General features: G+C 49.6%; 3 protein-coding genes across 7 annotated transcripts in view; 1 reads left to right on the forward strand and 2 right to left on the reverse strand.

Moving 5' to 3' along the window:
• Window positions 1–124: 124 nt before the first annotated feature.
• On the reverse strand, window positions 125–18,506 carry P4HTM (prolyl 4-hydroxylase, transmembrane). Its single transcript, XM_058813013.1, has 9 exons — window positions 18,258–18,506; window positions 18,105–18,186; window positions 7,805–7,995; window positions 6,677–6,773; window positions 4,547–4,709; window positions 2,758–2,943; window positions 2,258–2,348; window positions 1,689–1,812; window positions 125–409 (listed from the first exon to the last, which is right to left on the reverse strand). The coding sequence occupies exons 1-9, from the start codon at window positions 18,504–18,506 to the stop codon at window positions 180–182; spliced, it is 1,413 nt and encodes a 470-aa protein (XP_058668996.1). The 3' UTR covers window positions 125–179.
• Window positions 10,125–13,957, forward strand: LOC131563117 (secreted frizzled-related protein 5-like). The gene is made up of 4 exons (XM_058813012.1): window positions 10,125–10,450; window positions 11,265–11,437; window positions 12,376–12,465; window positions 13,623–13,957. Exons 1-4 carry the CDS (start codon window positions 10,125–10,127, stop codon window positions 13,955–13,957), a joined length of 924 nt encoding a protein of 307 aa, XP_058668995.1.
• Window positions 18,507–18,656: 150 nt separating the features above from the next.
• The window catches only part of ARIH2 (ariadne RBR E3 ubiquitin protein ligase 2), a 34,898-nt gene continuing 28,526 nt past the window's right edge, over window positions 18,657–25,028 (reverse strand). The window contains exons 12-16 of one of the 5 annotated variants that reach the window (XM_058813205.1): window positions 24,260–24,403; window positions 23,838–23,906; window positions 22,828–22,911; window positions 22,282–22,378; window positions 18,657–19,129 (exon numbers count right to left, since the gene is read on the reverse strand). In XM_058813205.1, the coding sequence (XP_058669188.1) occupies window positions 22,307–22,378; window positions 22,828–22,911; window positions 23,838–23,906; window positions 24,260–24,403 (369 nt within the window). In that variant the 3' untranslated portion in view covers window positions 18,657–19,129; window positions 22,282–22,306. Of the gene's footprint in view, window positions 19,130–20,962; window positions 22,379–22,827; window positions 22,912–23,837; window positions 24,081–24,259; window positions 24,404–25,028 lie in introns of those variants that run through there. The other 4 variants (XM_058813208.1, XM_058813204.1, XM_058813207.1 and 1 more) reach the window with 4 other exon arrangements.

Consider the following 25,028-nt stretch of genomic DNA (forward strand, 5'->3'; position numbering starts at 1 on the left):
ACGTGGCCCCGCCCCGCCCCCGCCCATTGGCCGGTCCCGCCGCCCCGCCCCGAGGACGCGGAGGCGCCGCCCGTGTCTCTCACGCTTTATTGGCGCGCGACGCGGCCCCGCCGCGCACTCGGCCCCGGCCCCGCCCCCCCGCGCTGCGCGGGAAAAGGGCACGCGCGGCATTGCCGGCGCTACAGCTCCAGGTGCACCCCGCTGTAGGCCTTGTCCACTGTCCACTCCCCCGGGGCTCCGGCCCCGGGCCCCGCCTCGGACCCCGCTAAGCGCTCCATCTCCTGCTGGAACTGCTGCTGCCGCCGGCGGTTGGGGTCCACGTTGATCCAGTTGTTGGCAATCCACTTGGTGCCTTGGGTGACCAGGCAGCCCCCGTGCAGAGCGAAGTCGTCCAGCTCTCCCACCCAGCCTGCGGAGCAGAGCCCCGTTAAACGGTGGCACAGGAAGGCAGACACAGCTGGGACCACACAGGAACACACGGCCAGCAAACACCGATGCTGTCTCTCCTGCCTGCACTACCTGCTTGGATTTGAGCTCAGATACATCTTCCAGCAGTTACTTTCCCTTGCACCCCTCCATCTTAGCGCCACCTCACCCTAGCGCCTACAAGGAGTTCATCAGGGCAAGCTCCCTGAGTGCAAAATGCCCGCTGCCTCCATCTCTCCACTCAGCACAAGTGGCTCTCACAATCCAGATCACAGCCTGTCCTTCTCAGCTCTCTTGGAAAAAGGAAGGCTGGCACAGAAGAGATGGGTTCTGCCACTAAAAAGCCTGAGGAAGCCAGAGGCTTGCAGCCGTTTTAAAGATTGCATTTCAGCAGTCTTAAATGATCTGTTTACAATGATCCCATCGTTTTTCTGTGGCAGACTTACATCAGCAGCCACTTTCCATTTAGGAACAAATTGCTCATAAAAACACAACAGGGCTCTTCTAGTAGGAGAGCGACAATTCTTGCTATTATCACCCAACAGGCCAAACACTGGTCTTGTGACCTCCTCTGTGGATTTTCTAGAGATGGAAACATGGGCTGCTCTCAGGGGACCTGGGACATTATACTCCTTCCTCTAACCAAAGCTCAAAGTCTGCCATGGAAACCTTCTGGTGCCAAACTCACCAGCAGCCCTAAAGATTCATGTTCATTCCCAGCGTGTCAGGGAAAACCGCACTGTGCTTTGTGACAAAAACAGCCCAAGGACACATCGTGGGGCTGTGGCTCAGCTACAAAGCAGGCACTGGCCCCAAGCGTGGCATGGGGTGGCCCATGTGTCCTCATGCTGCAGAGCTGATGGTCGTGCCTTTGTCTACCTCCCCTCCCCATCCCTTTGGCCAACACCACATCAGTGACACATTTTGAATTGCAGACCAAGTTCCAGCAGGAGTTTCAGCTTGCACAGTGGGATGGAAGGCAGCTGGTGATGGCGAGTGCAGCCAAGGTCTTTGTTTGCTAGCTAGTCCTGTCCCCCAAAGACATCAGGAGCCACTGACCTACTGCCTGTAAACAAAGGCCTTTCAGAGTCAGGAAGCTCCTACTCAGCTGTTGACAAAAAGACTCTACAGTTCCCACTAGCAGGCAGCTACCATCCTTTTTCTGGCTGCTCTTTGAGCTCCCAGCTGCAGCAAGAAGATGATGGCTGTCACCTACTGCAATCCCACCTCTCCCAGGACCCCAGTTTTAAGTGAGCCTGTACCTTCTCCATCTGACAGGTAGTTGTACCAGAAGACAGCAGTGCCTTGCTGAGGTTTCACTCGCAAATTGCCCTTGTCACAGTTTTTCCGAGTATCTCGCAGGTCAATGTCGTTCTGGATCAAGGACTGGACAGAAACCACAGGGAAGATGTCACAAACAGGGCTGGAACAAGGCACACGCACTGGGATACCCCTGCCCCTCACTCCTGTCTGAGTGTTCCACAGGATAGCTTAAGGTTGATGCAGGAGCTTTCATAACCCACCTGGAGCAGCCAGTTTCAGGCCCCAGGAAGTTCATAACCCGTTTCTGAGCAGCTGCCATTTCTTAACACTTTACCTGACACCTCACACCTCTGAGGAGGGAGAGCTGAGCTGTCAAAGCTCTGTGCCTCCTCCCCTGTCCTCAGAGGAAAAAGACTGTACGTGGAACATGGTCTCCCCAATGCTCTAGCTGCAAATGCTAATGCACACCAACCTAACACACCAGACCCCTTCTGCAGCCACAATTAATAAAGACATTCCAAGAGGGACTCAGAATCCCCAGGGGTAACACATAGGGAGGTTAATTTACCATCTCTTCGTACGTCCTGTTATCAGCAATAGGAAAGACTGTTTCACCTCCCCCAGTCACATTGTTCAGGTAGAAGAGCACGGTGACATACCTGCAAGACAGAGACTGTCAGGAGACACACCTGGAGCAGGAGGAGATGCACAGGGGCTCCCCATGCCAAGCTGCTCCACCATAAATAAAGTGGCTCCTCCAAGACATGACACTGCACATGATTTACACCATCAGCTTTTCTCCAAGAGTAACACGAGGACAACAAAGAAAACCCCTGCCCAGAGTAATGAGTGTGCTTGTAGGCTCTGCTGGGGCAGGACCACCCACTCCACCTTCCTTGCATGGACCCAGGTGGGATTTGCCCCCATCCCCTTTAAAACCCCTTTATGCCTGCGATGTCCTGAGCTGGTTTGTGAGCCCACAACCCGAGCACTGAGTCCCAGGCGAGATGAGGTGAGGTGAAATGGCTCTTCACAGCCCTTGTCTAACGTGCTCAGGGCAGAGCTTACCGGCAGGAGGTCTCAAAGGGAGCGCTTTCATTGGCAACAAGCTTGGTGTGGCTGCAGGCAGTCTCGGGGAACACGGGGCCGCTGTCCATGTGGGCGTGGTAGTGCCCTCCCTGGTCGTAGCGCACAACCTGCAGGGGCTCGCTGTGCTCCACGATCTCGGGGGGCAAGCGAGTGAGGCGCATTACCCTGGGGGAGAGCAGAGCTGCTGAGTGCAAAGCCACCATCACCTCATCAGCCACTACTCCCAAGCAGTGAATAAACCCAGAGAAAGAGAACCCCCTTCCCAAAAGACCGGAGAGACGGATGGGCTGCAGCGAGCATGCCAAGAGACAGCCAGGTCCTACTCATCTGTTGGACCATCAGCATCGGCTCAGAAAACCCTCATCAAGGTTAATAAAAAACCAAAACAAAACTGAAGGCAGCATCTCTAGCAGGACTGCTCTCAGGAAGACTTTGCTTGCTCAGCAAGATCCCTTCTGTGCATGTCCCTGGAGCCTTCATGTGCCATCTCATCACTTCTCTGGACTCCTGCACACCACCTACACACCTCAGGGACAGTTAGCAAAGCACAGGACCCCTGCTGAGAGTGAACCAGAGACTAGCTCTAGGAACAGTCTTGTCACCTAACTCACCTTTCCCTGTTGCCTTTGCAGCAGCCTCCCCCAGGGCAGAGGGGCACTGGAAGTGATCAAGGAGACCGGAGCCCTCCTGCTCTGGGATTTTTCCACTGCTACATCTGAGATCATCCCCAAGGCAAGCAGGTACGTCTTGAGACCTGCCAAAGAACACTCAGAGCTCTGAGAATCCGGACTGGTGAAGCCCTTGGGGCAGGTGCAAGGACAATGTGGCACCTGGGCAGGGTGGCAAAGCCCCTGCAGGCGCTGCCTGGTCCCAGGAGGACCAAGAGCCTCCTTCAGTGCTGTGTCTTCACATCCTCCTGACAGTGGCCAACTGCAGAGCGTGCGAGCAGAATGCCAATGCCTGTGTGTGCTGGCTAGCTGGCACAGGGAAGGTGACAGCCACAGTCTGCTCTAATCAAGGCAATATGTGACCCCATTTTCCCACTGGAATGCACTGAAGAAAAGGAGGGGCCAACAGCTGTTTTTCAGGCCTCAGGACAGATTTTACCCACCCACGTTCTGGGTGAGGACCAGCACCACAAGAACAAGCGAGTCTTCAGCCAATTATCTGAAACTCACTACAGCTACATGATCTGGCTTTTGTGCTGGGCTTCAGCTCTTCCCAGTACCAAATCTGAGATGAATGGAAAGGTAAGAGGTTCTCCCATCTGCCATGAGCTGCCCTACAATATGTGTGCTTGGAGGATTAAACTAACTTGACTAATTTAAGGTGAAGTCGTGCTTTTTAAAAAGTCAGCTCTGAACAGCAAAGACAGATTTCAGTGAAATGCATGAGTAACTAAAGCAAATGACAGTAACTGCTGGCACCCAGACAGCATTGGAACCGGGCAGTTTCTCCCAGTAAGCTCAGTTACTAATTAGAATGAATGATTTCATATAGTGCCAAATCTTCCTGGTTTTATAGGGCTGTTCCCAAAAGTGAATGGAGATGCTGAAAGGCTCGATTTTTTCTTTTTCCCTTTCCACAGGACAATGCAAATTCTTCTTCTAATGAAAACCTCCTCTCTCCATTTTGTGTCTGTGTTCATTGCTCTTTATACTCCAAGGACTTTTCACACAATTAGGAAGTGTGCCACTGCCTCTCCCAGCACACAGGTGATGCTTTTGCCTACCCAAACCCAACGTCCCCTCAGCTCCCTGGCCCTTACCTTTGCCGAATGGCTCTCATGACCTGGTGTGCCCCCTCGCCCTGGTACAGCCAGGTGTGCTGGCTGTTGCGCACCAAGTCACTCATCTTCACTTTCTGGCTTCCCATGTACTTGTGGAAATCACGGATATTCAACTGCTTGAACTCCTCCAAACTTAGCACACCTATGGGAACACAGGAAAGGCCACCTGACTCTGGTGCAGGTAACAGTTCTTGCATCCTGTACTCGGAGAACCACCAGCTGAGGGCACTGCAGAAACTGCCTTCCTCACACAGACCCAGTCAAGGCTCACTGTGCAGCACAGGCTGCCCCCCTCCTGCCCCTGATCATGGGCTCCAGCAGTGCTCTCGCCTGCAGCAGGGGACACAGAGCAACCTGCCAAACTGAACTGTGCAGGGTCAGAACTGGGACAGGCAAAACACTGTTTTAAACTTTAAAAAGCTCCTGAAACCCACAAATCAATATATCAAAAGAGAGAAACAGACACTACAGTTCTGATATGCACAAGGAAGCTGTGCCACCCAATGTCTTGAGGCTTATTATTTAGGTATTTAAATCAACATGTTTAAGGACAGAGTGGGACCTCAGACCACATTTTCTATATGATCTTGCAGGGTAATTAAGAAAAAGCCAAACCCAAAACAAGCAGTACATTCTCCTGATTTGTGTAACTGCAAAACATAAATGAGGAATGCATGACAGTATGGTCTTGCGTAAATAGAAATAACAGAAAAGCAAGAAGTATAAAGCAGCTTCTCCTGAAACAGGTATTTCTTGTTTGCACTCAGCTGGAATCAGCAAGGGGTGGACTCTTTCTCAGCTTCAGGAAAATCCTCACATTTGTTGTTTCCTCCTTTTGGAGAAGGGAAGCCTTGCACAGGTCCCTGATAGCAGCATGCAGTGCACTGCCCTGGGCTGGCCTGCACACGCCATGGGCTGGGAGAGGAGCTCACTCAGGCAGCAAACCCAGTGCTGCTGGGTGCCAGCTCTGCTCCCTGGGCATGAGCACCCCCTGGCAGGAGGAAGGGTCAGCCAGGGACAGTTCCTCAGGTGCCACATCCTCAGGTCATGACCAAACGATCCATTGTCATTATTCCTAGTGTCTCTCTGTCTGCACTTCCCCTGACTCCCCACAGTCTTTGATGACGCAGTGCCACATCCAGGTTGTGACCTGGTCCCTCAGTGTCATGTACCAATCTAACAACAGAGGGAAGCAGCACTCTGGAAGCAAGGTCCTGCCAATAGCCCTTTAACAGGACCTTTCATTTGTTAATGTCCAGAATGGTGGAAAAGCCACTGAGGACTCAGTCAGACCCATGCCAAGAATGCCACCGGCCTGGAGGAGAGTTGCACAGGGTGCCCTCCGGATATTTACGCTTTCACACTGCTACTGCTTCAACTCCAAAGCAGCTCCTCGTGGGCAGCTCTCAATGCTAGGTCACTGGAAGAGACTGTGCATTCACTTAATTTGATTAGGAAATGGAGTGCTGCTTAATTGAGGCCACTCTAATTAGAGCAGCAGAGGTTAGAGTGTATGTCCGGACCAGCAGGAGCCCTTGGGAGGCGGAGGCAGGAGGGGCAGAAGTGGCCTCATGGAATACAGAGAGTTTGCAGTGGCAGAAAGGGGGGTCAGCCCCAAAGGCTGACAGACAAGATCACCCCCAGCTCCACTTATTCCACTCTCCCCTCACAGTGACACGGGCCTCTTGACCTGCTGTGAAAGTCTCCCTGAAAACGGGGGAGCATGCAATGTGTGTCTGAACACCTGCATCCCAGGTAACAAAAGCTCTGTATCAGAAGATCCTAAGATCCTGTTATAGCAGGGCATGAACCAAGGCAGGTCTGACAGGGGAAAGGGAGTGCAGAGTTGTGGTCTGGTCCTGCTCCAGCAAGATCCAAGCCCAGGCAGTGGGACCAGTTAGCCACTAGAGTGGTGATGCAGGAGTGCAGTAAGGGGATTACCCTGCATGTACTTCCCTGAGAAGGTGTCTAGGGCAGTGCTACTTCCCTTCAAAGAATTCATCCAGAAAAAAAGGCCTGGGCAGGGACACAGGTCTTGCTCTGCCCCATATGGCTGTGCAAGTGTCCAAGGTGCTGAGGGTGAAGGGATTGCCATGGAGCTGCTCTTACCATTCCCATCAGGATCAGCTTTGACCGCTGTGTACATCTCCCGGATGTTCTCAGGGGTCATCCACCTGCCGTTTCCAAGTCGGGTATGGGTCAACACCTGAAATTCATAAATGGATCAAAAATCCCACTGGTTTCTTGCCCTCCTGAGACCCTACAGATTCCCTGTGGGAGGCCTGGTGGGACCTCTTCCACAGCACATCAGCCAGACAGGCATCAGCACATTTCTGCAGAAAGACGATTGCAGTGAGAATCATCTGGCAGCCACACACAGAGTGTTGCTGATGAGTGCTGTTATTTCCAGCTTAGGTCATGGCAAACGACTGCTGGAACTTGGTTAACCAGCCCTGGGGTGGAGAGAGCACAGCTTTCTCTTGAAAGGAAAGTAAAGCTATTGATGATAATATTGATACTGATGAGTGAATGCTTTTACTTGTTCAAGGTAAGGGCTTGGAACAAAATTCTTCCCTTCAACATGTACAGAGAGATGCAGAAGCCTGAACAGCTCTCAGCAGGCTCTGACCTTGAGAGAAAGGAGCCTTGCCCTGGGCTGGCACCGGCACAGCTCCCCATACTCCACAGCACTCATGGTGCACTGGATGGTTCAGACTCCCAGCTTCACCTGGAATGGGAGCCTGAGGAGGGACACGCTTGAACTGTCAGTACCTGCCCTGATGCATCCTGCCATACAGGGCAAGGGTGCTGAAGAGCTGTGGACAGGAGGCTTATTATTGTCCTTGGCTCATCTATAGGGGTGCCTTTGCTGGGGCTTGTGAATTCACACAGTGAGTTCCCCACAAAGCAGCCTGCGTGACAAACTCACTTCCCAGGACACACAGCAAGAGGCAACAATCCACAGCACAGGAACATTTTATCCAGCATATTCAAATCACACATGTCCTGCCAAGGACTGTTGCTGCCTCCCAATAGCATGACAGCTGCTGCAAATTGCCCGGAAACTTCCATTCTGAAGGCCAGCACAAATTCTGAGGCATTAAAATGAAGCAAATTGTGATTGGTACATTCTGGGCTCTGGCCCCACCCAAGCACATGAGTAACCAAGAGAGCATCTGATGAGGGGATGTGCCAGAGGGTCTCCAGAACACCTTCCCCAGTCTGCCCACACTCTACCTCTTTGAGCTGCAGCTGCCCGTCCTGATTGTGATCCAGCAGATTGAAAATGTCCATCTGGCTGATTTCAATCATTTCCATGGCTTCCTCATAGTCCTCCGTTGGTAGGATCTGGCTCTTCTGTAGTCCCTTCAGCTTTGCCAGATGGACAATGAGCTTGCACTCCTCCTCTGTCAGGAAGTCAGGGATTTCTGCAGCAGAAGTGTGAGCAGGAACAGAGACTGAGGAACTGTTACAGTGGGATCCCATGCTGGTAGCAGGACTCTCAGGAAAAAAAAATCAAAATAGGTAGGGGGAAAATTTAGGAACTAAGTTTGGGACTTTTAAAAACATCCACCCTTCTACCAAAAGGGCTCTCAAAGAGCATACACCACACACCTGAGCTGCTGGAGGCAGGTATTTTTATAGCAGCAGTTCCTAAATGCTTGGATCCTGGGGTCAAGCCCTTAAACTCTCTCACAGATACCACAATGGACAAAGGAGTGAACAAACACGTGCATATCTCTGCATATTACCATTTCAAAGGTACCATGTGGATCACAGTCTGGGAACTGCTGCTTTACAGGAAGGGAGGCCAAAAATCATTACAGTGGGCAGTAGTGATGGCCAGGGTTTCAGACTTCCTTGCTCTCATGTGGAGAGGAAGGCACTTTGCACAAAACCAAATCCCTTCCAGGGGAACATGGCACAGTGCTCTATTATACAACTCAAACAGAAAGGGGAAAAATTCTAACTTACTCCCACTCATTCTCTTGATTCTCCCACTAATAATGGTCTTCAAATGCAATGTTAAAGAGGAAAATACTGAATGTGGATGATGCCAAACTCCATACCCAGGTATCTCCAGCTTTCCTTTGCAGCACAAACCCAGCAGCAATCAGGAAAGTCCACATTCCCAAGCAAATTAAAGTGCAGAAAAATCCACTGATGGCCATGAGGCTAGGAGACTTCTAGCTGCATGGTACACTGGGCATGCACTTGGACAGCACTGGCAAGGTCCCATTCCAGAGCACAGTTACACTGTGGCCCAGGAGGTTCGGAGGATCCTCCTGGCTGGTGTCTGTCACAGCTATGGTGACCTTGGTATGAGCTGCTGAGACTTTTGAAAAGGGAAAGGAAAACCACCAATGCAGGACAGGTTAAGTGCTCCTAGACCCAAGGTCCTGCTCTCCAAATTGCAGCTCCCTAGAGCTCCTGCAGGTATGTGCCAAGGACATGTTATAGATCAGCTGCAGCAGCAGTCCTCAAATGGAGGGGAAAATTAATTACTTTCATGACCTGAAATCAACCCTATCGGCTCAAGCTGTCAATAAGCAGTTGGCTTCCTGCTAAGCACACACCAGAACCAGCCCTGTAGAAAATGAGCTGTTCCTGGGAAGCCCCGGGAACACAATGCAGCCAGCTGTATCCATAACACACTCCAAGGAAACAATTTCTGCCACAGGCAGCACAGGGTCCTTGTGCCAGAGGATGCTTCAGAGCTGGAGCTTCTACTGACCAGTTTGAACCTCATGGCACAGCACCAGGTCCACATGAACCATGTGCACTGGCAACCAACACCCCCAGTATTTCAGGTTCCCCAAACTGGGCTACAATAATGATGGCTGATGGAACATTAATTACATGCTGGAGGAACGACAATTCCATTCTTCAGCAGCAGTAAGGGGATTTCAGAATGAAGCAGGAATTCTGTTAACTGGAAAGTGTGTGGTCATGCAGGTTGCAAGGTGAGGGGGTTTCCAGCTGAGTGCTGCCAAATCTGTCTGCAAACAACTTGGCTCCACAGCTGCAAATTAGTTCCTCTCTGCCCCCAGCTCTCTCAAACAGTTAACTTGTGGCTGTGAGACCATCCTATCTCCCTGCCTGCTCAACAATAGATCCAGCTAAACAAATGCCTCCTAATTGACTTTAAGCAACACTTGATTGCTTTTACAAAAAACAAAAGAGAGGAAAACATTACGGTTTATGAAATAATGACTAATCCTGGAGCAAGAGAAAGGGGATGGGTTGGAGCACTGGTGTCAAACAGAGATTCAATCTTGGCTGAAAGAGCCCCAAGACACATGGGCCAAGTCATTCACCCCTCCCCAACTGCCCTCATTTCCACACCTGCTGATCTAAGCCAAACCCCTGCTAAAATACAAACAATCGGGGCCTCTGGCAAATGAAAATTGGAGCATTGTCTTCCCCATGAGGGCTCTGAAAGGGCCGCACTTAATGAGGATGGATTGACAAAGAGGTGGCTGGTAGGCTATAAAAGGCATTCCACAGGCAGGAGCAGCTCAGTGCGGGGTGTGCTGTTGGTTCACTTGCTCCAAGCATGGTCAGGTCCCTTGGCAGGCACCCCTGGAGCTTGGGTGGCCCGTGGCTGCTGGGTCTCCTGGCCCGCCTGCTGCTCTGGGGCTCTCCAGGTGCCCGGGGGAGCTACCTGAGGAGATCCTCCAGCTGCATGCCCATCCCTCAGAGCATGGCCCTCTGCTACGACATCGGCTACTCCGACATGAGGATCCCCAACCTGCTGGAGCATGAGACCATGACAGAAGTCATCCAGCAGTCTTCCAGCTGGCTGCCCCTGCTAGCCAGGGAGTGCCACCCAGACGCTAGGATTTTCCTCTGCTCCCTCTTTGCACCCATCTGTTTGGACAGGTAAGATGCTTTTATGAGTTATTTCAGTGTAACACTTAATTCCCTGCAGGAGCACGACTCCGTGTGCTTCCCGAGAGAAAATGCATTCGATGTGATCTGTGCAGTCCCCAACAAGCAGTGCTGCTGCTCTCGGCAAGGGACAATTGGATTACTCAGCAGGGATCATCCCTCTGAAAGCAAAACATGAGCATTTCACATCACAGGAGCAGAAATATGTTCCCTCCTTGGGTTCTGCTCTCTCACCCCAGGCACTACTGCCACATGCCCTGGCCAGCCCCTCATACACTGCAGTGGCTGCTGGCACACACCAGCTCCACCTCCCACCTCCTGTGCAGCCCCTCACCCCAGCTCCTGCCCTGAACATATGGTTCTCAGTTTCCCAACAGTTCCAGCAGCAGAAAGAAATCCCCAGTTTTGAGGTACAGCTCTCAAAGTACAGAGCTGTAAGGAAATGTGGTGTTTAATCAGGCGCCTTTAAAGATAAGCAGTCTTTGCACAACTAGAGAAGACCATAAGGTGAAAGGCTTCTGGCAGCTTGCCCTATCCCTCTTGTCCTCAAAAATTCTTTGCTTGCTTCCTAGTCATGAATGTTCAAAAAAAAAGTCAAAGATCCCCAAACTGCCTGCTAACCCTTCTCACAGCCCTGTGCAGCAGCAGCGGTGTTAGGGCTCGACCCTCAGCCCCCGGGCAGGCACACGGAAGCGCTGAATGCCCATCCCCTCCCCAGGCTCATCCGAATGCCCATCCCCTCCCCAGGCTCATCCGAATGCCCATCCCCTCCCCAGGCTCATCCGAATGCCCATCCCCTCCCCAGGCTCATCTTCCCCTGCCGCAGCCTCTGCGAGGCCGTCAAGAGAAGCTGCGCGCCCGTCATGGCTTGTTACGGCTACCCCTGGCCCGAAATCCTCAACTGCAACAAGTTCCCTGCAGACCATGAGCTGTGCATTGCAGCAGTCTCCATGGATGAAAATTCCTCAAGCAGGAGAAGTAAGAGGTTTTTTGCTTCATGTATTTTCCCATATATAACACTGAAAGCTCAAAAGGATGATCCTATGACTTGTTTCTATTCTGCATACTTGTTTCTATTCTGCATATTTCTGGTTTTAAGCTGTATTTAAAAAAAAATACAAATTCTAGTTTTGTTCTCTCTAGGAACCGTGTATAGAAAATTAGCATAACATTGGCTGCGGCTTGTTCCTCTCTCTGCTCTATTCATTATCTCCCTGGGTGCCATCAGACCCCGCAGGGTTTGGGGCAGGGGGGAGGAAAGGCTGCAAAGCCTCCGGCCCAGGCACAGTGGGAGAGCTCATGGAGTGCAGACTCCCAGCAGTGAGTGAGATGTGCTTCCAGTGCAGCTATGGAGCTGCAGCCCAGATCTTTCAGCTGTGTCTAGGGCTTAAAAGCATGCAAAAAGAAATGTTTTGTAAGCCTTCTCTCTAAACATTGGAAACACCATGAAGGGACATGAGCCTCTGTAGACATGAGTTACACTGGAATAAAGTCTGTCTGAAGGACTCAATTAACACCCAGATCCTGATGAACACTGGGGGAAGATTCAAGAGCAGTTAAGGGGAGAACAGACATTTCAACATCATTTCAGCATCACTGGATGGAGTCTGGCCATACCACTGGTTTTGCTGTTTCATCCACATTAGGAGATCTTCATTACGCATTTTCACTGCTGCTTTAACATGCAGCAACACACACAGGCCTGAACAAAGCACTGACAAGCAGTGTTTGCCTTCACAGGAAGGAGAGTCTAACATTTCCCACCTTGCCTGTCTGAGGTACCTCTCCAGGGCCTGGGTAGCTCAGGAAGAACCATCACTAAGAAACAGCAAGCCACCACTTGCAGATCCCAAAATTTCATTGTGCCTTTTCCAGTGAAGCTTGACAAGGGTGTTATAACCTCATTTGTGTTGCAGCAGTGCCCCGAGCCAGCTGCCAGGACTGTGAGCTTGAGGAGGCCAGCACTGCCAGGGAGATCCTGGAAAGCCTCTGTGCAAATGATTTTGGTGAGTACACTCCTTTTTCTCTCAACTGCCACCACTCCCTCCAGCAGCCAAGCAGTGCCATGGACAGAAAATAGCTTTGCCATAACATAGTGACTTGGAGAAACTGCAACTTTTACAGCAGATCCCAGGGATTTTCAGTTTCCACCTTACCTGTGAGGCACCAGGAGGACCCAGCTCCTGGCAGCACTGAAAGTGAAGATCTGATTTATTTCTGTGGGCTCTGGTTTGGTTTTGGTCTGTGAGTGCTAAAAACAAGCAGTACTCTGGTTTTCCCTTGCAGACAAACATTTCAATCAATGCCTGTAAGAATCTTTAGCAAATTCCATGCCAGCTATTTCAAACTTTAATAGTGTTGTTCTAGCATTGTGACTCTCCTGCTCCAAGTCCAAGCAAGCAGCAGCACTGGTGCTGCTCAATCACATGGCAGGAAGTTTTCAAGATACTGTCCTGAATTCAGGCACACATACAGAAAAATAAAGATATTTTTCAATAAAAAAGGTTACAAATCCTGAGCAGCTGTCAGTCATGTAACTTCTGAAATCCCTGCTCAGAGAAAAGTCAAGTAATTTGCACAAGACCAGGACTGATGCATCTGCTTGCTTGTGCCTATGATTCCTTCAGGGTTTCTGCAGTGGTACTGATACACCTTTGCCACTCTTAGAAGGGAAATGGATTGAGAAGGAGAAGGAGGCCTTTTCTCCCAAGTAACAAGAGGAAATTGCTTCAAGTTGCAATGGAGAGGTTCAGATTGGGTAATAGGAAAAATTTCTTCACCAAACAAATTATCAAGCACTGGAACAGGCTGCCCAGGGAAGGGCTTGAGTTACCAGCCCTGAAGGCATTTGAAAGACATGTGGTTGTGGCACTTGAGGACATGGTTTAGTGGTGAACTGGGCAGTGCTGGGTCAGTGGTTGAACTTGATCTTTGAGGTACCCTCCAACCTAAATAATTCTGTGATTCTAAGAACAGTGTTCAGTACTGGAAACTAACCTCAAATGAGAACTTTCAGAAGTTCACTGCAATTGGAAAAGCTTGGACAGATACTTCCCCACATTACAGAGACAGCAGAGAAGCCTTGGGCTGGCTCCATGTCTTGAAGTAGGAGAGAGCTATGAAGAGTAAACAGAACTCACAGCTCTTTTTCCAACCCCTGCAGCAGTGAAAATCCGAATCCTGAGGAGGAACACCACCACCACCATCTCAGACTTCGACCTGGACCCCTCCAAAGTGGAGGTGCTGAAGCACGGCCCGCTGCTCAGAACTGAAATCCCTGCCAGGCTCCAGCAGTGGCTGGACATAGATGCCACCTGCGCCCACAACATCATGCGAGGCACCCAGGCAGGGGTCTTTGTTGTCAGTGGTGACGTGCAGAGTGACAAAGTGGTGGTGAACAAGGCCTATGCCTGGCAGAAGAGGAACAGGAACCTGCACCAGGCAGTGAGGAGGTGGAAGCACCACCGCTGCCCCGAACAGGCAGGATGGAAGGTCTGAAAAAGTTCAACTCCAGCAACAAGAAACTGCTCCCCTCCCTATGGCTAGAAAACTCCTTTCCCTGGCAGGTGGTGTTTTGGAGATGTACAGTGATATTTCTAGGTGATTTGAAGCAGTCATAGTGCACAGATAGGGCTTCACTACAGATCCCTGTTTTACCAAGACAGAGCTTAAGGATGCAGGTTTAACATGTTCCTCTGACAATGCTCTGTAGATCCAGGACGTGCTATGTTCAGCTTTGCATAGGATCCAACATCACAACAAAACTATGCAGGTGAGGACAAACTAGAAGAAACCCTTAATAACAGTTCCTTCTAGTTCTCATTATCAGAGCTGGTATTTCAGATTCATTATTTGACCCTGAGACATTGATGCCTGCTTATTTTCTGTCCAGAGATTACATGAAAGTCTCCCTGACTGTGAAGTGATACTTTTTCTGTAATGGAGCAAATACTTTACTCTTGAACAGTCTGAGGTAAATTAACGGGGAGAGGAACCCACCCTGGCTAAGCCCAGCCCCTTAAAAGCTGCATGCTGAACTCTGCTCTTGAGTCAGGCTGTCCCTCTAGCTTCCTGCACTGAGAGCTGATGAGCATCCACACGAGCAAAAGGAAACAGCCATTCTCAAGCAGGAAAGGCACAGAGCAGATAGCTGAGGGTTTCTACATAACAGGGAAAAAACTGTTTTTCAACATCAGAAATTCAGTGTGGATCAGAAGATTCTGGTAACTGGGGATATCACAAGAACCTTGAGAAAAGCAGAGCATGAGTGAGACATCAGCTGTTCAAAGCTCTGCTCTGGTGTGAACAGCAGCTTTGCTCGGGACTGGGAGGTGATTTCCAGGCCAAGCACAGCAGGATATTTCAGTTTTGATATGGGAGCAGGGGAGAAACCTTTCACAGCTGCCTCGCCTTCCATCTGTACATAAGTAAGATAGAAAATATGAGAAAAATATGGGAAAACTCAGTCTCTCTGCAGCTATCTCACTCAAGCAGGACTGTCACTCCCTGCAGGGGCACACACTGTGCTCCAGACCACAGAGCAGAAAACAGCAAACCCCCAAATGAGGAAACAAGTGGGATTTCTACAGCCTAACAAAGCACTGTCCATGGAAAGTTTTCTATATTGGTTGAAACCTGTGGCTGAAATAAAAAACCAGAACAAGTGGAAAAACCAGCCTTTGGGAGGAATGCTTTCTGCCCTGCTGGTGATGCCGTGCAGAGACAGCCGGTCTGCTTGGGGACACATCGGTCTGCTGGGGACACATCGCCTCCCCGTGTTCACAGGGCACACACACACTGTCCCCGTGTTCACAGGGCACACACACACATCACCTCCCCGTGTTCACAGGGCACACACACACATTGTCCCCGTGTTCACAGGGCACACACACACATCACCTCCCCGTGTTCACAGGGCACATACACATTGTCCCCGTGTTCACAGGGCACACACGCACATTGTTCCCATGTTCAAAGGCACACACACACTGTCCCCGTGTTCACAGGCACACACACACACTGTCCCCGTGATCACAGGGCACACACACACTGTCCCCGTGTTCAAAGGCACACACACACACACACACACACCGTCCCCGTGTTCACAGGGCACACACACACACTGTCCCCATGTTCACAGGCACACACACGCACATTGTCCCCGTGTTCACAGGGCACACACACACATTGTCCCCGTGTTCAAAGGCACACACACACACCGTCCCCGTGTTAACAGGGCACACACGCACACTGTCCCCGTGTTCAAAGGCACACACATACACTGTCCCCATGATCACAGGCACACACACACACACTGTCCCCGTGTTCACAGGGCACACACGCACACTGTCCCCGTGTTCAAAGGCACACACACACAGTCCCCATGATCACAGGGCACACACACACAGTCCCCGTGATCACAGGCACACACACACTGTCCCCGTGTTCACAGGCACACACACACACTGTCCCCGTGTTCACAGGGCACACCAGCAGCCCTCGCCGCGGGCTCCTCCTCACACTGGTGCGGGCTGGAACGAGTGCTCAGAAACACACACTGCAATTCAGCTGCGCCCTGACATTTGTGCAGTGCTTACTCCTCTTCCCCGAGGCTCAGAAGAAAAACACAGTCAAATTTCCTATTTTTATTCCTCCCCACTGTCTTGTCTTAGAAACTGCTGCCCAATCCACTGATTCTGCTGTCAGGTGGTCCCTGCAATGGCAGTATCTTCTGAACAGACTGCGTTTGGAAAACAAAACACATAAAAGCTCTGAAGGTTGAAAAGGCTTTGTCTGATTTGTTTTCCATTAGTAGGGTTATTTGATTACTAGAGTTTCCCAACTGAAAACTGCACAGATGGTCTGATTTACAAGCTTTAGAAATGATGCCTTGTAGCCAGAGGGGGGAAAATAGGGCAGTGATTTTTTCATAGCTCTATAAAATACGCTTGGGTTCCATGCAGATGTGACTTACCCACAACTAAAAACCAAACCTCAAGTTCCCCTACAGTGCCCAGCCCATGCTCTGAAGCCCAGAGAACACATTAAATCATTCATGAGTGTCTTGTGCTGTGGTCCCACTGCAGCCTGCTCTGCTGAAAGCAAAGATGACAGATCAGGCACTTTCCTGTTTGCTTAAATTGGCTCTTGTACACTGCAGCATTTTGTGTTAAATCCCCAGAAACTCAAGAGTCTTTGCTAATGGTTTCTGTAATCACCAAACACAACCAAATTATATACACACTTCTACTAATTTAAGTAACAGAGATACAATGAATTAGTTTTTTTAAACCACTTGAATGACATTGGTACTGCTTGCATAGATAGAGAAGTCTCTGGAAGTCTTTTAAAGTCAGAGCTGGCTCCTGGCAGGTTCATCCAGGAGATAAGAATTGTCTTGAAACTTGCAGTTTCTAAATAAGGGACTCCTTATCAGAGGACAAAGGATAACAGACTCATGGCATCTCAAATGGAGAATGTCTGTCACTGTCTGTGACAGCATCCTCAGGGAGCAAAGCTTCCCTCAAAACCAATGGAGGTGCTGGAACAAGAAGCTAAAAACTGCAGGATTACTGCTGCTAGAACAAACCTGCCTTTTATCATCTTCAGCACCTTTCTTGGGGGCCAGGACCAACTGTTTCACTTCAGAGGTACTGGAAAGGCAGGGGAAGAGGAAACAGGAGTTTTCCTGAGTGAAAACCAGAGCAACTGCCTCAGACTGTGGTTCTGGTAATGACACCAGTTTTGTGATGCTGTGGGGTTATCAGCTCCAGGTTGGTGTGTCTGTTTAGTGAATGTCAGACAGAAATCCACTAAGAAATTCATGGTGAGGTTTTCAGTGTGTATGATCGATTTAGAATCAGAAAAAATCCCTCTATTTATTTTATTGAGAAAGCACCTGATTCTCTATGCTCTTTTCAGAAATAACAGGTTTTCTCTGACTTTGCAACAGTAGGAATTTTGTAATGATTGACTCCTCCCCCTCAAATTATTTAGCATGTTGTCAGTGACTTTCCAGAACACAGAGTTCAATTAGTGAGACTTGACCAGTGACAGCAAAGCATCACAGAAAGGTAAAGAAGATTTAAAAATATCTGAAAGGCAGATGTTGTGTGGTTGTGCATCAGAGAAGCCAAAAATAGAGATAAATCTAGAACAGGACACAAAATGGTGGAAGAATTTAAATCTATCAAATTTCCTCCGTGTTGAAGCATCAATACTAAATTGTTTTTTTATAATTTATTAACAAAAGTTTGTCCTTTCTTTGTATTGAGCAGCTTCTTCAAGGGTCTTGCCAGCGATCTGCTGCCTATTCCTAGTATTTTACAGAAACCTGAAAAACCTGGAAAGGTTAATCTTCCAAATTCTTCAAAGTGGGCCATCCAGAAACACGTAACCTCTGCCAATTTTGCATCAATATTAACATACCTTGAAGGATACCACACTCTGTTTAGCGCAGCCCCGAGGAGCAGCAGCCCCGGGCGGTGATGCCGACACGCGGGGAGTCATGTTCCCCCGGGTGGGTGTAAGGCAGCGGCGGTGTCAGACAGACACGCACACAGCCCCCGCCCGCCGGCAGGGCGGAAACCCCCGGTACCGGCGTGCCCGGGCCCGGCAGCGCTGCCCCGGCGGGGCCGGTACTCACCGAACAGGAGCGGCTTGAGGCTGAGGGTGCGCACGGCGTGGGCCCTGCCGGGCACCAGCTCCACCCGCTGCGTGTGGCCCACCTGCGGGGAGAGCAGCGGTCAGCGCCCGGCGCTCGGCGGCCCCGGTTCCCAGTCCCCGGTCGCGGCCTTGCCTTGATGCCCTCGAGGCGCGGGAGGGCGCGGGCGGGCGGCGGCGGCGGCGGCGGGGGGGCTGCGGGCGGCCCGCCGGGCTCGCCGGCGCTGAGGTGCACGAAGAGCAGCAGCCCCAGGACGTTGAGGACGTAGAGGTGCGCGAAGACCATGAGGACGAGGAAGTAGGGCCGGGAGCAGACGGGCCGCGGGCGGCCCCCCGGCGGGCCGGGCAGCGGGGGCCCCTCGGCCCGCGCCTCCGCCGCCGCCATCGCCCCGGCCCGGCCGGCCCCGCGTCACCACGGCAACGGCGCGGCGGGGCTGCGTCACCGCGGGGCGGGGACGGCGACGCGAGCCCCCCCCCACCTCCCCGAGCACCGATAAGAACAGCCGGGACACTGCCGAAGTTAGAAAGTCACAATTTATTTCAAATAAACCACGGGCACACCTCTGGAAACCGTCTCCCGGGCGGTTTCCGCCGCCCTTGCCCCTCTCTGGTGCCTGCGAAGAAAAGCGAGGCGTGGGAGCAGTCCTGTGTCCTCCCACACACCTCAGCGCTGTCCCACAGCCCCAACCAGACCGGGGCCGAGAAAGGAATTCCCAGAACAAGTGCCTCATTTAAAAATAAAGTTGTATTTTTCACCTGCTTAAAAAGTCTAAAATTTAGAGTGCAAGACTATAGTACAGAAACCTTCTGCTGCCCCGGGCGGGCACAGAGACTTCGCTGCACGGGGCAGCAGTCATGCAGTTTATGGTGTCAGTAGAAAACGTTTTGTTACAGTCTGGGAAGCCTGAGGACGAACAGAGATGAGGCAGCCAATGCACTAACACAAGCGAGGCCCAAATAAAAGAGTACCAGATGCAAGGATGGAGAGGTGTCGGGCTGGCGCAGGAGCTGGAAACAAGTGCAAAAAAAGAAAAAAGAGAGCAAACATTCCACATCTGTAGCAGTTAACGCATCAAAGGGAAACTTGTACCTCAGAATTAAAGACTCCTGAGCCACTTTTTATTACCTACAACCATATAACCTTGCTAACTCAAAGAGAGCCATGTATTTATTACAGGGGGGGAAATGGCCCTTTCTTCTGGTGTTGAGAACCCTCATTTCCTTCCTGTCACCTGCCTCCTGAGCAGTGTCATTCAGCTTACACACAGAGCCAGCAGCCCCTGTGCCCTGCACACTTTGTCTTGAAGGCCATGACTTTCTGTACAACACCAACACAGAAGTGGTCCTGCCTGGGCAGCAAAAGCAATTCCTGTTGTTTTCCCAGAGTATGGCAATAGGATTTGTGTGTGCAACCCAGGGCTTTCATCATTTTCAGAAAGGATGGTTTGTTTAAAAATAAATGGAACTGTTGACAAAGCTCTAGTTTCAGAAAATTTGAAAGAATTAGTGGGTGCACTGTGCAATCTTTATTACTGTTCCTCAGCCAAGCATCTCAGCAGCCTGTTCAGTAAGCCTCGCCACAGCTATATGGTCTGGCTTGTCTACAAACAAGAATTCATAGCAAAATATTTTGTGGGGGCATAGAAGAGGGAGGGAGTGAAGGAAGGAGAGAAGGAGAGACAAAACCTCATTCTCATTTAGCTCAAAGCTGGACAATTATGTAACAGAAGTGAAAATTCTTTGGGATTAGGAAACTCCACATACCTGCTCTGCAAAGGGATTAGGTGTTAAAATAGTTATGTGTTTAGACAACAAGAACACCAGCTTTTATCCTAATCAGTACTTTGCACATTACATTTTTAAAGAATAGTTCAAACATTGGTTGTATTCACTGCAAACTGCTGGGTCTCAGCAAACCTTCCTCCCTCCACTATCCCCTCCTGTGGAAGCAGCATGCCAAGACAATCATTTGGGAAGGGGAGAGGAAGGGAGACTGACCTCTAGGATATATCATGAGGAGGGCACAGAGAGGCTGCTGCTGGGTGCAGAGTAAGGAATGAAATAAAGAGGCAGTGGCTGGAGCAAGGCCAGATCTATCTCTACAGCTCCAGCCTCAAGGGGAGCCAGAGCAGGACACAGCAGGAACGTAAGGAGCCATGGCCATGGAGATTTCCTGCACAGCAAGCAGTGCTGCTCCCAGAAACCACAGCCCCCTGCCCTGCCCCCTGGCTCCAGCCATCCCTCCACAACCTGCCCTACCTCAGCTGCTTCTGCTGTAACACCCACTCCAAGGCCAGCAGCTCCTTGCAGTGCATCCCCTCGTTCCCTGAGGATAGATCCCACACCAGGAATGGGAGGGAGGAAGGAAAAGGCCTCTCAGTTTGAAATTTTCTGCTGTGTACAACAAGCATGGCCACAGGATTAGCTCCTATGACAGCTACTCCTTGTTTAAACTAATGCATCAGTCTTGATAAAATCTATGAGCCCAATTACACCTGCTGCAAATACCTGGGGCACGTCTCAGGTACATGAAAGAGGCTCCAATAGCAGAGTTATTCTGACACGAGGAATTTAGCACTTTTCCCCCCTCCAGTTTAATCTTTATCAAGTGACATTGCATAAGAACAATACAGGGATGCATCAAAGGCAACACTTCCAAGTACAGCATAGAAGAGAATCCCATGAGTTCCCCACAGAGGTGAAAATTTCCTCGGATCAGACTCCAGCTGCACCTGGCTGCAAACAAGAAGCTCCTGGTGCAAGTGACACAGATCTCTGTGAAATCCTAATATATGGCCTGCTTCCTGTAGCAAACAGGCAAGAATCAGCATTTCAGTAACCTTTTTCATGTTAACCCCTACTAAGATGAACTAGGTTTTTCATATTTTTATTTTAGTGTATATTTTACATTAGAAAAGAGAATGTTAATAAAAAAGCTCCACATGCTCCTAACAATCAATTTTCTGATAAATTCCCACCAGCATCAATACTAATATACAAATAAATTAATTTTGCTAGTTAATTTTCTGCCTGGCTTGGTGCAGGCTCTGCACAAGCAGGGCACCTGTATTCAAGTGCCCGTCCACATTGCCAACACGTGCCAGGGAGTGTGTTGTACATAATCTTTCCTCCTCATAATGTAGTGGTGTTTAGTCTCACTTTGATGAATGAGATCAATTTTTCTCAGCCATGCTACCCAGCAGGCACAAATAATCTTTATCAGGCTGCATGGCACTGTTATAACATGGATTCTTTCACTCTGCAAAAGCCTCAAGCCTTGATTAACAACTGTATGCTACTACTCCCTCATCACTCACTTTGGCAATACAACATCCTCCCCACAAAAACAAGTAAAGCAAAAATCTACATGGAAGACCTAAATTCATCAAATGCAGAATCGGATTTCTCTCAATTTCTCTCAAACTCAAGCATATCCCCCAGTGTTAACCTGGTGTGTCCCCTACAATTCCTCTGTTTGCTTTTGTTTGTGTAGCTGGATTTTGCACAGCTGACTTACAAGAAAAAGAGATGTCACATGTGATCATACTGAATCACAGCCACTGCTGGTACTGTCAGGTCAGGCACAGCAGCAGCCACCCTTAACACCAGCCACTCTCCTCATGCAATGCCAATGCTGCAACGCCCTGGTTAAAGGAGCACTGGAAAATCTAGCTGAGATATTTTTTAACCTCCTTCAATGACTAGGAGGATTTTTGGGTCAGAGGAGGGGAGAAGGAGAGGGGGGAAAAGCCCATTAAATTTACAAGCAGATTAAGGAAAAACACTCCACTGCCAATTTATTTTTAAAAAGGGTTTTGTGTTATTCTAAGGCTTGTCTGTATAATTGTACAACCGTTGAAAATTACATAAACTGTAATGATCTAACACTATTAACAGGCATTCAGAAAAAAAACTCCCTCCCCTTCTGAAACCATCAAGGGCAGGAGGGAAATGGCCCAGGAAATATGCCAATCTGAGCTCTGGCCTCTAGCCTGGCAGAAACAGAAACAGAAAGATAAGAGAACAAACTGGACTAAGAGGTGGTGTTTGCATGTGTCTGACTTGCAAGGGGAGGGGTGGCTTTGTCCTTGGCCGTGTTCTCCCAGAGGCAGTGCCTGCTTATCCCAGTGAAGCTACCATCACTTCACTGCTGCTCTCACCCCTGCACTGTCACTTCCTCCTCTCTTATGTGTCATGGAAGTCTTTCAGCAGGGTCCTCCGTCTCTGCTCTGCTATGTGCATCTGATTCTCTAAGTCCTGGTAAAAGAGAAGGTACAAACTGTTAGCATAAAATCCCTGGAGAAGACCTCATTTTCCTTAGGGGACACTGAACTCCAGCTTGAGAAGCAACAACCATCACACCCTTAATGCACACTCTGGATTATAAGATCCCAGATCCTCTTCCTTACCCAGCACCTGCTCTGTCTAAAATGCTACACAGTTAAGAAACCTGCTTTTCACCAGAAGGTTGCATGCAGTCTCCTCCAGAGCTCCATGGGACTTGTTTAATTCTGCAGGAATCCCTGCAGCCCTCCCTCCTCTCCCACAAGGCAGTGAGCGCTCTGCTTCCACATCATCTGCTGGCTAAAGGTGGTTTCTGGATCTAGCTTCTCAAACCCTCACTTGACAGCCTCAGTGCTCCTGCAGAAGTGTTAAGCCCAACAAACAAAATCTGGCCAACAAGCTCAAGCAAGCAGAACACTCACCCCTCTGTCATAGCTGTCTGCTCGCTCCACCTTCCATGAGAGATTTTCAATTTCAGCTTCCAGCTGGGCCTGCTGGTATTCAAACTGCAAAGAGCAAAATAAGAGACATCAATAAGAAACTAGTTTAGTGGAGCACTTTCATTACACTTGAGGAGCAGACAAATGTGTCCTGCTGTCAGCACTGCTGGCAGAGCAGGTTTCTGTCTCCTCCTCATCCACCTTCACCTAGATGGGATCACCCCTTCTGGGCTTTTCTTGTATAAGTACTCCCCAACCTGCATCACTCAAAATTAACCCAGTCAGCCTAAAAACACTGCACGTGACAAGTATCTCCTAATTCAGCTTATTTTGCCATAAACAGGTCACAAGATGGTCTCCTAAGTAGCTCTGCAGGAAGAGTGAAGGGACTGTTAACCACTGCTGGGAGCAGCAACTTGTTCCACAGGCAGTCTGATCCAGAAGAGAACATCTGTCCACAGCCTTAGAGAACACATGATGCCATGAAGAAAGATTCTATAACAGGTTTTACAGGACAGCTGAGTCAAAGAAAAAATTCTTCCCTGAATTCAACATTGTTTTTGGACTTTTTCAGCCCATGAGATGCACCAAGCCAGCAAGGAACTTATAGCAGGAATAAAAAGCAAAGCTACACCCTGATCCAAGGAAAAGCTCTCCTCCAGCAGCTCTTCACAGGAAATATGGCCCACAGCTTTGTGATAAATCTTACCAAGAAATAAATGCACACTTCCAACCTCAAAACACTCTGGATAAATGGCTTGTTAGTGAAAGTGCAGTGAAGTGCCCTGGGAAAATAATGTAATGTATAAGAGGACAGAGCTGCTGGTTGACTTGAAGTGAAGAAGAAAGGTGCAAACCCACCTATTTATCCTGTCCTTACTTCAGATTCAGGACTAATATTTCAGACACTGCCCAGCTCTGGAATTCAGCCCAGCATGCTGCCAGCTATACCCCAAAAAGTTACCAGCAAACAAAAGAGCAGAGCATCTTACCAGCTTCTTTCTGGGACCAGACTCCATGTAGTAGGCATAGGGATATGTGTACTGCAGGGTGTAACGACACTGTCCAAGAGTGGGAGGAAGAGAGAGAGAAACAGACAGGAGTCTCAGTCTTGGAAGTCAGCACAGTCATATTTATGCAACCACTTCAGGCTAAGAAGCTCCCTCTTGACAACTGGAGACTTCTTGGTAGAACTTCCTACACCTTCCTTGGAAGAACTTGTGCAGGTCTGTGTACTGTGGAGTATGATTTCACAGAGGTCACTCCTAGATGATTTTTGGTTTGTTCATGTCCTACACCAGAAGTACTGTCCCCCATAACCAGAACTCTTAAATTTCCTTCCTTACTTGGTGTTATGAATTTAGCATTCTGGCATGTATTCTCTTTGTGTGCCAAACAAGAGACAATTACTCACCTTTGCAAGTAGTTTTGCAGCATTCTGTAGATATTGCCAATCTATCCATGTTCCCAAGTTGTTCATAACTCTTTCTTGGATTTTCTCCTGGATTCGTTGGTATGTCTGTGCCTCCAGCTGTAGGCTTTTATTGTGATTCTCCCACTGCAAAAGATGGGGAGACAGGGAAAGGAAAAAACCAGCATGAGAACAGAGTACTATGCTGTAAAAGCACAAGCTCTAGCAAGCAGAAATTGGAGTGGGGCAGGAGTCCAGCAAGGCAAGACATGCTGTGGGAAAGAATGGCAAGGCAGCACCTCCAGTAGCAAGTGGCAGAGGCTGCAGACAACAGAATGACAGCAGCAAGAACAGGGAGCAAACCCAGCTCCTCCGAGTGGGAATGCCCTCTGGTCACACAGTGACCTTGTGTCTAACGAGGGGGAAAGGACTTAAATAAAATATAATAAATGTAATCATGGTGATTCCTCTATTGAAAGGATTTCTATAGGAAGGTCAAGAGATTAAATTAACATTTGACATGGGCTCAGTGAACTCCAGTATCCATGTGCACATTGTAAACATGGCTATTTCCCAAAGCCTGTTGGTCTGGAGAGCCAGGAATGAAGGCATTTATTTTACTACAGGACTTGGCTCATGCTGTGAAGAATAAACTCATTTTAATGGGGAAACTGAAATGCAGCAGTATTTAACATCTACCACATTCTCTTCTAGAGACACTGCTGTAGAGTTGCTCTGCATGGCCAGGTGCATGGAGCCTGCTGTGTGGACA

The sequence above is a fragment of the Ammospiza caudacuta genome, chromosome 12, assembly GCF_027887145.1.
Source record: "Ammospiza caudacuta isolate bAmmCau1 chromosome 12, bAmmCau1.pri, whole genome shotgun sequence".
In the NCBI taxonomy this organism is placed as follows: domain Eukaryota; kingdom Metazoa; phylum Chordata; class Aves; order Passeriformes; family Passerellidae; genus Ammospiza; species Ammospiza caudacuta.

Bases quoted from the DNA above. Each gene is read 5' to 3' on its own strand.
- P4HTM (XM_058813013.1), bottom strand. From the start codon at position 18,506: ATGGCGGCGGCGGAGGCGCGGGCCGAGGGGCCCCCGCTGCCCGGCCCG. The intron at 2,944-4,546 runs GTAAGGGCCAGG...GCTCTCCCCCAG, and splicing joins ATGAGAGCCATTCGGCAAAG to GGTAATGCGCCTCACTCGCT. The intron at 410-1,688 runs GTACAGGCTCAC...TCTGCTCCGCAG, and splicing joins CTACCTGTCAGATGGAGAAG to GCTGGGTGGGAGAGCTGGAC.
- LOC131563117 (XM_058813012.1), top strand. From the start codon at position 10,125: ATGGTCAGGTCCCTTGGCAGGCACCCCTGGAGCTTGGGTGGCCCGTGG. The intron at 10,451-11,264 runs GTAAGATGCTTT...TCCCCTCCCCAG, and splicing joins GCACCCATCTGTTTGGACAG to GCTCATCTTCCCCTGCCGCA. The intron at 11,438-12,375 runs GTAAGAGGTTTT...TTTGTGTTGCAG, and splicing joins AAATTCCTCAAGCAGGAGAA to CAGTGCCCCGAGCCAGCTGC.